This window comes from Dendropsophus ebraccatus, chromosome 12 (assembly GCF_027789765.1).
Source record: "Dendropsophus ebraccatus isolate aDenEbr1 chromosome 12, aDenEbr1.pat, whole genome shotgun sequence".
NCBI lineage: Eukaryota > Metazoa > Chordata > Amphibia > Anura > Hylidae > Dendropsophus > Dendropsophus ebraccatus.
The window spans coordinates 91,483,248-91,497,157 of NC_091465.1; the positions used below are offsets into that span (position 1 = coordinate 91,483,248).

At 42.0% G+C, this 13,910-nt stretch overlaps 1 protein-coding gene across 2 annotated transcripts in view; it reads right to left on the bottom strand.

Moving 5' to 3' along the window:
• The window catches only part of NFKBID (NFKB inhibitor delta), a 32,981-nt gene extending 19,438 nt beyond the window's left edge, over positions 1–13,543 (bottom strand). Inside the window, exon 1 of one of the 2 annotated variants that reach the window (XM_069948080.1) lies at positions 13,344–13,543. In XM_069948080.1, coding sequence (XP_069804181.1) covers positions 13,344–13,487 — 144 coding nt within the window. In that variant the 5' untranslated portion in view covers positions 13,488–13,543. Of the gene's footprint in view, positions 1–13,268; positions 13,315–13,343 lie in introns of those variants that run through there. The other variant, XM_069948081.1, reaches the window with a different exon arrangement.
• Between the last annotated feature and the right edge of the window lie 367 nt (positions 13,544–13,910).

Sequence of the window (13,910 nt, forward strand, 5' to 3'; positions counted from 1 at the left end):
AGGGCGATGTTACGTAGGTATAGTAACTGGATATTATATACAATAGATGAGGGAGGAGAAGAGGGATGTTACGTAGGTATAGTAACTTATATACAATAGACGGGGGAGGAGAAGAGCGATGTTACGTAGGTATAGTAACTGGATATTATATACAATAGACGGGGGAGGAGAAGGGCGATGTTACGTAGGTATAGTAACTTATATACAATAGACGGGGGAGGAGAAGGGCGATGTTACGTAGGTATAGTAACTTATATACAATAGACGAGGGAGGAGAAGAGCGATGTTACGTAGGTATAGTAACTGGATATTATATACAATAGACGGGGAGGAGAAGGGCGATGTTACGTAGGTATAGTAACTGGATATTATATACAATAGACGGGGGAGGAGAAGGGCGATGTTACGTAGGTATAGTAACTTATATACAATAGACGGGGGAGGAGAAGGGCGATGTTACGTAGGTATAGTAACTTATATACAATAGACGAGGGAGGAGAAGAGCGATGTTACGTAGGTATAGTAACTTATATACAATAGACGAGGGAGGAGAAGAGCGATGTTACGTAGGTATAGTAACTTATATACAATAGACGGGGGAGGAGAAGGGCGATGTTACGTAGGTATGGTAACTGGATATTATATACAATAGACGGGGGAGGAGAAGGGCGATGTTACGTAGGTATGGTAACTGGATATTATGTACAATAGACGAGGGAGGAGAAGGGCGATGTTACGTAGGTATAGTAACTTATATATAATAGACGAGGGAGGAGAAGGGCGATGTTACGTAGGTATAGTAACTGGATATTATGTACAATAGACGAGGGAGGAGAAGGGCGATGTTACATAGGTATAGTAACTGGATATTATGTACAATAGACGGGGGAGGAGAAGGGCGATGTTACGTAGGTATAGTAACTGGATATTATATACAATAGACGAGGGAGGAGAAGGGCGATGTTACGTAGGTATAGTAACTGGATATTATATACAATAGACGGGGGAGGAGAAGGGCGATGTTACGTAGGTATAGTAACTTATATACAATAGACGAGGGAGGAGAAGAGCGATGTTACGTAGGTATAGTAACTTATATACAATAGACGGGGGAGGAAAAGGGCGATGTTACATAGGTATAGTAACTGGATATTATATACAATAGACGAAGGAGGAGAAGGGCGATGTTACGTAGGTATAGTAACTTATATACAATAGACGGGGGAGGAGAAGGGCGATGTTACGTAGGTATAGTAACTGGATATTATGTACAATAGACTGGGGAGGAGAAGGGCGATGTTACGTAGGTATAGTAACTGGATATTATATACAATAGACGAGGGAGGAGAAGGGCGATGTTACGTAGGTATAGTAACTTATATACAATAGACGAGGGAGGAGAAGAGCGATGTTACGTAGGTATAGTAACTTATATACAATAGACGGGGGAGGAGAAGGGCGATGTTACATAGGTATAGTAACTGGATATTATATACAATAGACGATGGAGGAGAAGGGCGATGTTACGTAGGTATAGTAACTTATATACAATAGACGGGGGAGGAGAAGGGCGATGTTACGTAGGTATAGTAACTGGATATTATATACAATAGACAAGGGAGGAGAAGGGCAATGTTACGTAGGTATAGTAACTTATATACAATAGACGAGGGAGGAGAAGGGCGATGTTACGTAGGTATAGTAACTGAATATTATATACAATAGACGGGGGAGGAGAAGGGCGATGTTACTTAGGTATAGTAACTGGATATTATATACAATAGACGGGGGAGGAAAAGGGCGATGTTACGTAGGTATAGTAACTTATATACAATAGACGGGGAGGAGAAGGGCGATGTTACGTAGGTATAGTAACTGGATATTATATACAATAGGTGAAGGAGGAGAAGAGGGATGTTACGTAGGTATAGTAACTGGATATTATATACAATAGACGAGGGAGGAGAAGGGCGATGTTACGTAGGTATAGTAACTGGATATTATATACAATAGACGAGGGAGGAGAAGGGCAATGTTACGTAGGTATAGTAACTTATATACAATAGACGGGGGAGGAGAAGGGCGATGTTACGTAGGTATAGTAACTGGATATTATATACAATAGACGGGGGAGGAGAAGGGCGATGTTACTTAGGTATAGTAACTGGATATTATATACAATAGACGGGGGAGGAAAAGGGCGATGTTACGTAGGTATAGTAACTTATATACAATAGACGGGGGAGGAGAAGGGCGATGTTACGTAGGTATAGTAACTGGATATTATATACAATAGGTGAAGGAGGAGAAGAGGGATGTTACGTAGGTATAGTAACTGGATATTATATACAATAGACGAGGGAGGAGAAGGGCGATGTTACGTAGGTATAGTAACTGGATATTATATACAATAGACGAGGGAGGAGAAGGGCAATGTTACGTAGGTATAGTAACTTATATACAATAGACGGGGGAGGAGAAGGGCGATGTTACATAGGTATAGTAACTGGGTATTATATACAATAGACGAAGGAGGAGAAGGGCGATGTTACGTAGGTATAGTAACTTATATACAATAGACGGGGGAGGAGAAGGGCGATGTTACGTAGGTATAGTAACTGGATATTATATACAATAGACGAGGGAGGAAAAGGGCAATGTTACGTAGGTATAGTAACTTATATACAATAGACGGGGGAGGAGAAGGGCGATGTTACGTAGGTATAGTAACTGGATATTATATACAATAGACGAGGGAGGAAAAGGGCAATGTTACGTAGGTATAGTAACTTATATACAATAGACGGGGGAGGAGAAGAGCGATGTTACGTAGGTATAGTAACTTATATACAATAGACGAGGGAGGAGAAGGGCGATGTTACGTAGGTATAGTAACTGAATATTATATACAATAGACGGGGGAGGAGAAGAGCGATGTTACGTAGGTATAGTAACTTGTATACAATAGACGGGGGAGGAGAAGGGCGATGTTACGTAGGTATAGTAACTGGATATTATATACAATAGGTGAAGGAGGAGAAAAGGGATGTTACGTAGGTATAGTAACTGGATATTATATACAATAGACGAGGGAGGAGAAGGGCGATGTTACGTAGGTATAGTAACTGGATATTATATACAATAGACGAGGGAGGAGAAGGGCAATGTTACGTAGGTATAGTAACTTATATACAATAGACGGGGGAGGAGAAGGGCGATGTTACGTAGGTATAGTAACTGGATATTATATATAATAGATGAGGGAGGAGAAGGGCGATGTTACGTAGGTATAGTAACTGGATATTATATACAATAGACGGGGGAGGAGAAGGGCGATGTTACGTAGGTATAGTAACTTATATACAATAGACGGGGGAGGAGAAGGGCGATGTTACGTAGGTATAGTAACTGGATATTATATACAATAGACGAGGGCGGAGAAGGGCGATGTTACGTAGGTATAGTAACTTATATACAATAGACGGGGGAGGAGAAGGGCGATGTTACGTAGGTATAGTAACTTATATACAATAGACGGGGGAGGAGAAGGGCGATGTTACGTAGGTATAGTAACTTATATACAATAGACGAGGGAGGAGAAGAGCGATGTTACGTAGGTATAGTAACTTATATACAATAGACTGGGTAGGAGAAGGGCGATGTTACGTAGGTATAGTAACTTATATACAATAGACGGGGGAGGAGAAGAGCGATATTACGTAGGTATAGTAACTGGATATTATGTACAATAGACGAGGGAGGAGAAGGGTGATGTTACGTAGGTATAGTAACTGGATATAATATACAATAGACGGGGGAGGAGAAGGGCGATGTTACGTAGGTATAGTAACTGGATATTATGTACAATAGACGAGGGAGGAGAAGAGCGATGTTACGTAGGTATAGTAACTTATATACAATAGACTGGGTAGGAGAAGGGCGATGTTACGTAGGTATAGTAACTTATATACAATAGACGGGGGAGGAGAAGGGCGATGTTACGTAGGTTTAGTAACTGGATATTATATACAATAGACGGGGGAGGAGAAGAGCGATGTTACGTAGGTATAGTACCTTATGTGCAATAGACGGGGGAGGAGAAGGGCGATGTTACGTAGGTATAGTAACTTATATACAATACACGAGGAAGGAGAAGGGCGATGTTACGTAGGTATAGTAACTTATATACAATAAACGAGGAAGGAGAAGGGCGATGTTACGTAGGTATAGTAACTGGATATTATATACAATAGACGGGGGAGGAGAAGGGCGATGTTACATAGGTATAGTAACTGGATATAATATACAATAGACGAGGGAGGAGAAGGGCGATGTTACGTAGGTATAGTAACTTATATACAATAGACGAGGGAGGAGAAGGGCGATGTTACATAGGTATAGTAACTGGATATAATATACAATAGACGAGGGAGGAGAAGGGCGATGTTACGTAGGTATAGTAACTTATATACAATAGACGAGGGAGGAGAAGGGCGATGTTACGTAGGTATAGTAACTGGATATTATATACAATAGACGAGGGAGGAGAAGGGCGATGTTACGTAGGTATAGTAACTTATATACAATAGACGAGGGAGGAGAAGGGTGATGTTACGTAGGTATAGTAACTTATATACAATAGACGAGGGAGGAGAAGGGCGATGTTACGTAGGTATAGTAACTTATATACAATAGACGAGGGAGGAGAAGAGCGATGTTACGTAGGTATAGTAACTTATATATAATAGACGGGGGAGGAGAAGGGCGATGTTACGTAGGTATAGTAACTGGATATTATATACAATAGACGGGGGAGGAGAAGGGCGATGTTACGTAGGTTTAGTAACTGAATATTATATACAATAGACGGGGGAGGAGAAGGGCGATGTTACGTAGGTATAGTAACTTATATACAATAGACGGGGGAGGAGAAGGGCGATGTTACGTAGGTTTAGTAACTGGATATTATATACAATAGACGGGGGAGGAGAAGGGCGATGTTACGTAGGTATAGTAACTTATATATAATAGACGAGGGAGGAGAAGGGTGATGTTACGTAGGTATAGTAACTTATATATAATAGACGAGGGAGGAGAAGGGCGATGTTACGTAGGTATAGTAACTGGATATTATATACAATAGACGGGGGAGGAGAAGGGCGATGTTACGTAGGTATAGTAACTTATATACAATAGACGGGGGAGGAGAAGGGCGATGTTACGTAGGTATAGTAACTTATATACAATAGACGAGGGAGGAGAAGAGCGATGTTACGTAGGTATAGTAACTTATATACAATAGACTGGGTAGGAGAAGGGCGATGTTACGTAGGTATAGTAACTTATATACAATAGACGGGGGAGGAGAAGAGCGATATTACGTAGGTATAGTAACTGGATATTATGTACAATAGACGAGGGAGGAGAAGGGTGATGTTACGTAGGTATAGTAACTGGATATAATATACAATAGACGGGGGAGGAGAAGGGCGATGTTACGTAGGTATAGTAACTGGATATTATGTACAATAGACGAGGGAGGAGAAGAGCGATGTTACGTAGGTATAGTAACTTATATACAATAGACTGGGTAGGAGAAGGGCGATGTTACGTAGGTATAGTAACTTATATACAATAGACGGGGGAGGAGAAGGGCGATGTTACGTAGGTTTAGTAACTGGATATTATATACAATAGACGGGGGAGGAGAAGAGCGATGTTACGTAGGTATAGTACCTTATGTGCAATAGACGGGGGAGGAGAAGGGCGATGTTACGTAGGTATAGTAACTTATATACAATACACGAGGAAGGAGAAGGGCGATGTTACGTAGGTATAGTAACTTATATACAATAAACGAGGAAGGAGAAGGGCGATGTTACGTAGGTATAGTAACTGGATATTATATACAATAGACGGGGGAGGAGAAGGGCGATGTTACATAGGTATAGTAACTGGATATAATATACAATAGACGAGGGAGGAGAAGGGCGATGTTACGTAGGTATAGTAACTTATATACAATAGACGAGGGAGGAGAAGGGCGATGTTACATAGGTATAGTAACTGGATATAATATACAATAGACGAGGGAGGAGAAGGGCGATGTTACGTAGGTATAGTAACTTATATACAATAGACGAGGGAGGAGAAGGGCGATGTTACGTAGGTATAGTAACTGGATATTATATACAATAGACGAGGGAGGAGAAGGGCGATGTTACGTAGGTATAGTAACTTATATACAATAGACGAGGGAGGAGAAGGGTGATGTTACGTAGGTATAGTAACTTATATACAATAGACGAGGGAGGAGAAGGGCGATGTTACGTAGGTATAGTAACTTATATACAATAGACGAGGGAGGAGAAGAGCGATGTTACGTAGGTATAGTAACTTATATACAATAGACGGGGGAGGAGAAGGGCGATGTTACGTAGGTATAGTAACTGGATATTATATACAATAGACGGGGGAGGAGAAGGGCGATGTTACGTAGGTTTAGTAACTGGATATTATATACAATAGACGGGGGAGGAGAAGGGCGATGTTACGTAGGTATAGTAACTTATATACAATAGACGGGGGAGGAGAAGGGCGATGTTACGTAGGTTTAGTAACTGGATATTATATACAATAGACGGGGGAGGAGAAGGGCGATGTTACGTAGGTATAGTAACTTATATATAATAGACGAGGGAGGAGAAGGGTGATGTTACGTAGGTATAGTAACTTATATATAATAGACGAGGGAGGAGAAGGGCGATGTTACGTAGGTATAGTAACTGGATATTATATACAATAGACGGGGGAGGAGAAGGGCGATGTTACGTAGGTATAGTAACTTATATACAATAGACGGGGGAGGAGAAGGGCGATGTTACGTAGGTATAGTAACTGGATATTATATACAATAGACGAGGGAGGAGAAGAGCGATGTTACGTAGGTATAGTAACTTATATACAATAGACGGGGGAGGAGAAGGGCGATGTTACGTAGGTATAGTAACTTATATACAATAGACGGGGGAGGAGAAGGGCGATGTTACGTAGGTATAGTAACTGGATATTATATACAATAGACGAGGGAGGAGAAGAGCGATGTTACGTAGGTATAGTAACTTATATACAATAGACGGGGGAGGAGAAGGGCGATGTTACGTAGGTATAGTAACTTATATACAATAGACGGGGGAGGAGAAGGGCGATGTTACGTAGGTATAGTAACTTATATACAATAGACGAGGGAGGAGAAGAGCGATGTTACGTAGGTATAGTAACTGGATATTATATACAATAGACGAAGGAGGAGAAGGGCGATGTTACGTAGGTATAGTAACTTATATACAATAGACGAGGGAGGAGAAGGGCGATGTTACGTAGGTATAGTAACTTATATACAATAGACGGGGGAGGAGAAGGGCGATGTTACGTAGGTATAGTAACTTATATATAATAGACGAGGGAGGAGAAGGGTGATGTTACGTAGGTATAGTAACTTATATACAATAGACGAGGGAGGAGAAGGGCGATGTTACGTAGGTATAGTAACTGAATATTATATACAATAGACGGGGGAGGAGAAGGGCGATGTTACGTAGGTATAGTAACTGGATATTATATACAATAGACGGGGGAGGAGAAGGGCGATGTTACGTAGGTATAGTAACTTATATACAATAGACGGGGGAGGAGAAGGGCGATGTTACGTAGGTTTAGTAACTGGATATTATATACAATAGACGGGGGAGGAGAAGAGCGATGTTACGTAGGTATAGTACCTTATGTGCAATAGACGGGGGAGGAGAAGGGCGATGTTACGTAGGTATAGTAACTTATATACAATAGACGAGGGAGGAGAAGGGTGATGTTACGTAGGTATAGTAACTTATATACAATAGACGGGGGAGGAGAAGGGCGATGTTACGTAGGTATAGTAACTGGATATTATATATAATAGATGAGGGAGGAGAAGGGCGATGTTACGTAGGTATAGTAACTGGATATTATATACAATAGACGGGGGAGGAGAAGGGCGATGTTACGTAGGTATAGTAACTTATATACAATAGACGGGGGAGGAGAAGGGCGATGTTACGTAGGTTTAGTAACTGGATATTATATACAATAGACGGGGGAGGAGAAGAGCGATGTTACGTAGGTATAGTACCTTATGTGCAATAGACGGGGGAGGAGAAGGGCGATGTTACGTAGGTATGGTAACTGGATATTATGTACAATAGACGAGGGAGGAGAAGGGCGATGTTACGTAGGTATAGTAACTGGATATAATATACAATAGACGGGGGAGGAGAAGGGCGATGTTACGTAGGTATAGTAACTGGATATTATGTACAATAGACGAGGGAGGAGAAGAGCGATGTTACGTAGGTATAGTAACTTATATACAATAGACTGGGTAGGAGAAGGGCGATGTTACGTAGGTATAGTAACTGGATATTATATACAATAGACGAGGGAGGAGAAGGGCGATGTTACGTAGGTATAGTAACTGGATATTATATACAATAGACGAAGGAGGAGAAGGGCGATGTTACGTAGGTATAGTAACATTATATACAATAGACGAGGGAGGAGAAGGGCGATGTTACGTAGGTATAGTAACTTATATACAATAGACGAGGGAGGAGAAGGGCGATGTTACGTAGGTATAGTAACTGGATATTATGTACAATAGACGGGGGAGGAGAAGAGCGATGTTAGGTAGGTATAGTAACTGGATATTATATACAATAGACGAGGGCGGAGAAGGGCGATGTTACGTAGGTATAGTACCTTATGTGCAATAGACGAGGGAGGAGAAGAGCGATGTTACGTAGGTATAGTAACTTATATACAATACACGAGGAAGGAGAAGGGCGATGTTACGTAGGTATAGTAACTGGATATTATATACAATAGACGAGGGAGGAGAAGGGCGATGTTACGTAGGTATAGTAACTTATATACAATAGACGAGGGAGGAGAAGGGCGATGTTACGTAGGTATAGTAACTTATATACAATAGACGGGGGAGGAGAAGGGCGATGTTACGTAGGTATAGTAACTTATATACAATAGACGAGGAAGGAGAAGAGCGATGTTAGGACTCGTTCCCACTGAGCAAAAGCAGCTGAATTTCTGCGCTGAATCAGCGCTGAAATTTCAGCCGTTAAAATAGATGCAGAGCTAATTTCCATTGTGTTGAATGGAAATTCTGCTCTGCAGTTCACACAGTGGAATTTCCGCACTGAACTAATCCGCTTTCCGCCAGAAGAATGAACATGTTCATTCTTCCGCTAGCGGAAGCCTATACAAATCAATGGGGCTCTGATTTTCTGTTTCAGCGCGGATTCAGCGCGGATTCAGCGCGGAATACAAGCGGAATACAAGCGGAAATTACTCGCTGAATCAGCGCGGAAATGGGGAAAAGGGGGGGAGGAGGATTCTAGTATATGTTCTGGTATAGTCTAGTTTACTCACCAAATACTCGCTGAATTTCAGCGCTGAATGCATGCGGATTCAGCGCGGATTCCTCGAGTATTCCGCGCTGAATTTGTCAAGAGCTGATTACGAGCTGAACACTTTCCTAGCAGAATACGCAGGGATTCTGCTTGCATTCTGCTTATATTCTGCTCGGAATTCAGTGTCAGTTGATTTCAGGCGGAAATATTTCCTTGCGTAATCCGCTCCTTTTGCTCTGTGTGAACGTAGCCTTACGTAGGTATAGTAACTGGATATTATATACAATAGGTGAAGGAGGAGAAGAGGGATGTTACGTAGGTATAGTAACTGGATATTATGTACAATAGACGGGGGAGGAGAAGAGCGATGTTACGTAGGTATAGTAACTGGATATTATGTACAATAGACGAGGGAGGAGAAGAGCGATGTTACGTAGGTATAGTAACTGGATATTATGTACAATAGACGGGGGAGGAGAAGGGCGATGTTACATAGGTATAGTAACTGGATATTATGTACAATAGACGGGGGAGGAGAAGGGCGATGTTACATAGGTATAGTAACTTATATACAATAGACGGGGGAGGAGAAGGGCGATGTTACGTAGGTATAGTAACTGGATATTATATACAATAGACGAGGGAGGAGAAGGGCGATGTTACATAGGTATAGTAACTGGATATTATATACAATAGACGGGGGAGGAGAAGGGCGATGTTACATAGGTATAGTAACTTATATACAATAGACGGGGGAGGAGAAGGGCGATGTTACGTAGGTATAGTAACTTATATACAATAGACGGGAGAGGAGAAGGGTGATGTTACGTAGGTATAGTAACTTATATACAATAGACGAGGGAGGAGAAGAGCGATGTTACGTAGGTATAGTAACTGGATATTATATACAATAGACGGGGGAGGAGAAGGGCGATGTTACATAGGTATAGTAACTTATATACAATAGACGGGGGAGGAGAAGGGCGATGTTACGTAGGTATAGTAACTGGATATTATATACAATAGACGAGGGAGGAGAAGGGCGATGTTACATAGGTATAGTAACTTATATACAATAGACGGGGGAGGAGAAGGGCGATGTTACGTAGGTATAGTAACTGGATATTATATACAATAGACGAAGGAGGAGAAGGGCGATGTTACGTAGGTATAGTAACTTATATACAATAGACGGGGGAGGAGAAGGGCGATGTTACGTAGGTATAGTAACTTATATACAATAGACGGGGGAGGAGAAGGGCGATGTTACGTAGGTATAGTAACTGGATATTATATACAATAGACGGGGGAGGAGAAGAGCGATGTTACGTAGGTATAGTAACTTATATACAATAGACGAGGGAGGAGAAGGGCGATGTTACGTAGGTATAGTAACTGGATATTATATATAATAGATGAGGGAGGAGAAGGGCGATGTTACTTAGGTATAGTAACTGGATATTATATACAATAGACGAGGGCGGAGAAGGGCGATGTTACGTAGGTATAGTAACTTATATACAATAGACGAGGGAGGAGAAGGGCGATGCTACGTAGGTATAGTAACTGGATATTATATACAATAGACGGGGGAGGAGAAGGGCGATGTTACGTAGGTATAGTAACTGGATATTATATACAATAGATGAGGGATGTTACGTAGGTATAGTAACTGGATATTATATACAATAGACGAGGTAGGAGAAGGGCAATGTTACGTAGGTATAGTAACTTATATACACAATAGACGGGGGAGGAGAAGGGCGATGTTACGTAGGTATAGTAACTTATATATATACAATAGACGGGGGAGGAGAAGGGCGATGTTACGTAGGTTTAGTAACTGGATATTATATACAATAGACGGGGGAGGAGAAGAGCGATGTTACGTAGGTATAGTACCTTATGTGCAATAGACGGGGGAGGAGAAGGGCGATGTTACGTAGGTATAGTAACTTATATACAATAGACGAGGAAGGAGAAGGGCGATGTTACGTAGGTATAGTAACTGGATATTATATACAATAGACGAGGGAGGAGAAGAGCGATGTTACGTAGGTATAGTAACTGGATATTATATACAATAGACGGGGGAGGAGAAGGGCGATGTTACGTAGGTATAGTAACTTATATACAATAGACGGGGGAGGAGAAGGGCGATGTTACGTAGGTATAGTAACTGGATATTATGTACAATAGACGGGGGAGGAGAAGGGCGATGTTACATAGGTATAGTAACTGGATATTATGTACAATAGACGGGGGAGGAGAAGGGCGATGTTACGTAGGTATAGTAACTGGATATTATATACAATAGACGAGGGCGGAGAAGGGCGATGTTACGTAGGTATAGTAACTTATATATAATAGACGAGGGAGGAGAAGGGCGATGTTACGTAGGTATAGTAACTTATATACAATAGACGGGGGAGGAGAAGGGCGATGTTACGTAGGTATAGTAACTGGATATTATATACAATAGACGGGGGAGGAGAAGGGCGATGTTACGTAGGTATAGTAACTTATATACAATAGACGGGGGAGGAGAAGGGCGATGTTACGTAGGTATAGTACCTTATGTGCAATAGACGGGGGAGGAGAAGGGCGATGTTACGTAGGTATAGTAACTTATATACAATAGACGAGGGAGGAGAAGGGCGATGTTACGTAGGTATAGTAACTGGATATAATATACAATAGACGAGGGAGGAGAAGGGCGATGTTACGTAGGTATAGTAACTGGATATTATGTACAATAGACGAGGGAGAAGAAGGGCGATGTTACGTAGGTATAGTAACTGGATATAATATACAATAGACGGGGGAGGAGAAGGGCGATGTTACGTAGGTATAGTAACTGGATATTATATACAATAGACGGGGGAGGAGAAGGGCGATGTTACGTAGGTATAGTAACTTATATATAATAGACGAGGGAGGAGAAGGGCGATGTTACGTAGGTATAGTAACTGGATATAATATACAATAGACGAGGGAGGAGAAGGGCGATGTTACGTAGGTATAGTAACTGGATATTATATACAATAGACGGGGGAGGAGAAGAGCGATGTTACGTAGGTATAGTAACTGGATATTATGTACAATAGACGGGGGAGGAGAAGGGCGATGTTACGTAGGTATAGTAACTGGATATAATATACAATAGACGAGGGAGGAGAAGGGCGATGTTACGTAGGTATAGTAACTGGATATTATATACAATAGACGGGGGAGGAGAAGGGCGATGTTACGTAGGTATAGTAACTGGATATAATATACAATAGACGAGGGAGGAGAAGAGCGATGTTACGTAGGTATAGTAACTGGATATTATATACAATAGACGGGGGAGGAGAAGAGCGATGTTACGTAGGTATAGTAACTGGATATTATGTACAATAGACGGGGGAGGAGAAGGGCGATGTTACGTAGGTATAGTAACTTATGTGCAATAGACGGGGGAGGAGAAGGGCGATGTTACGTAGGTATAGTAACTGGATATTATATACAATAGACGGGGAGGAGAAGAGCGATATTACGTAGGTATAGTAACTGGATATTATGTACAATAGACGAGGGAGGAGAAGGGCGTAGATTGAGATATAGATGTTTGTTGAAATTCACCCAATAACATGTTTTATGGATTCATGGAATATGGCTGAGTGGTACACAAGGTCTGTAGACAGATCACAGGACTCCTCGATGGACACTATACATATGGGAGTCCTTGTAGGATGTTGTGACCAAATCTGTAAGCTTTGGTTGGTGTAACAGTGATGTGGACTAAGGAGGCCAGAGGATTACCGTTTGGTGACCTGCATGGTTCTGCTTAAGTTCTTGGCCACACGTCATCTCCATTTTTACAGTAGACCATCTCACCCCTATGTCTGTATCCAGAGCCTGAGCTTCAGTCCTCCCAGTCTCGTATCGTCCTTTATGGCTAAACATGGGGACTGGTCTGGAGCTGTACAGGTCCTCCAGGGGAGGGTAGGAGTAGTGAGAAGCTGCTCTCTGGAATACCATGGGGTCATCCTTCTGATGGCTGGCACCGGGGTGGAGGACGGACGGAGGGCTGACTGCTCCTGAGGAGTCACCATCAGAGACAGATACAGGATTAATCATCACCACAATATCAGGCACCGCCTACATACATGGCATCACCTATACTTAGCTACAGCCTATGCCTCAGAGCTGCACTCACAAGTCTGCTGCTTATTACTGGAAACATTCAGAAAGCTTGAGTGCAGACACCCATTGTTCTCGATAAACGTGTGGTATCACAAGGTCTTCACCCGGTGCCCTGGGGGCGCTCTCTGACAGAATGTGAGCAACCATCCAGGCTTCTTCATCTACACTACAAGATGGAGGAGGAGGTGCAGGGTCCTGAGTCAGCAGCCCCAACCTGAGGACAGGGAAGGCGCTGTTTCAGGAGGAAAGACTAAGGGT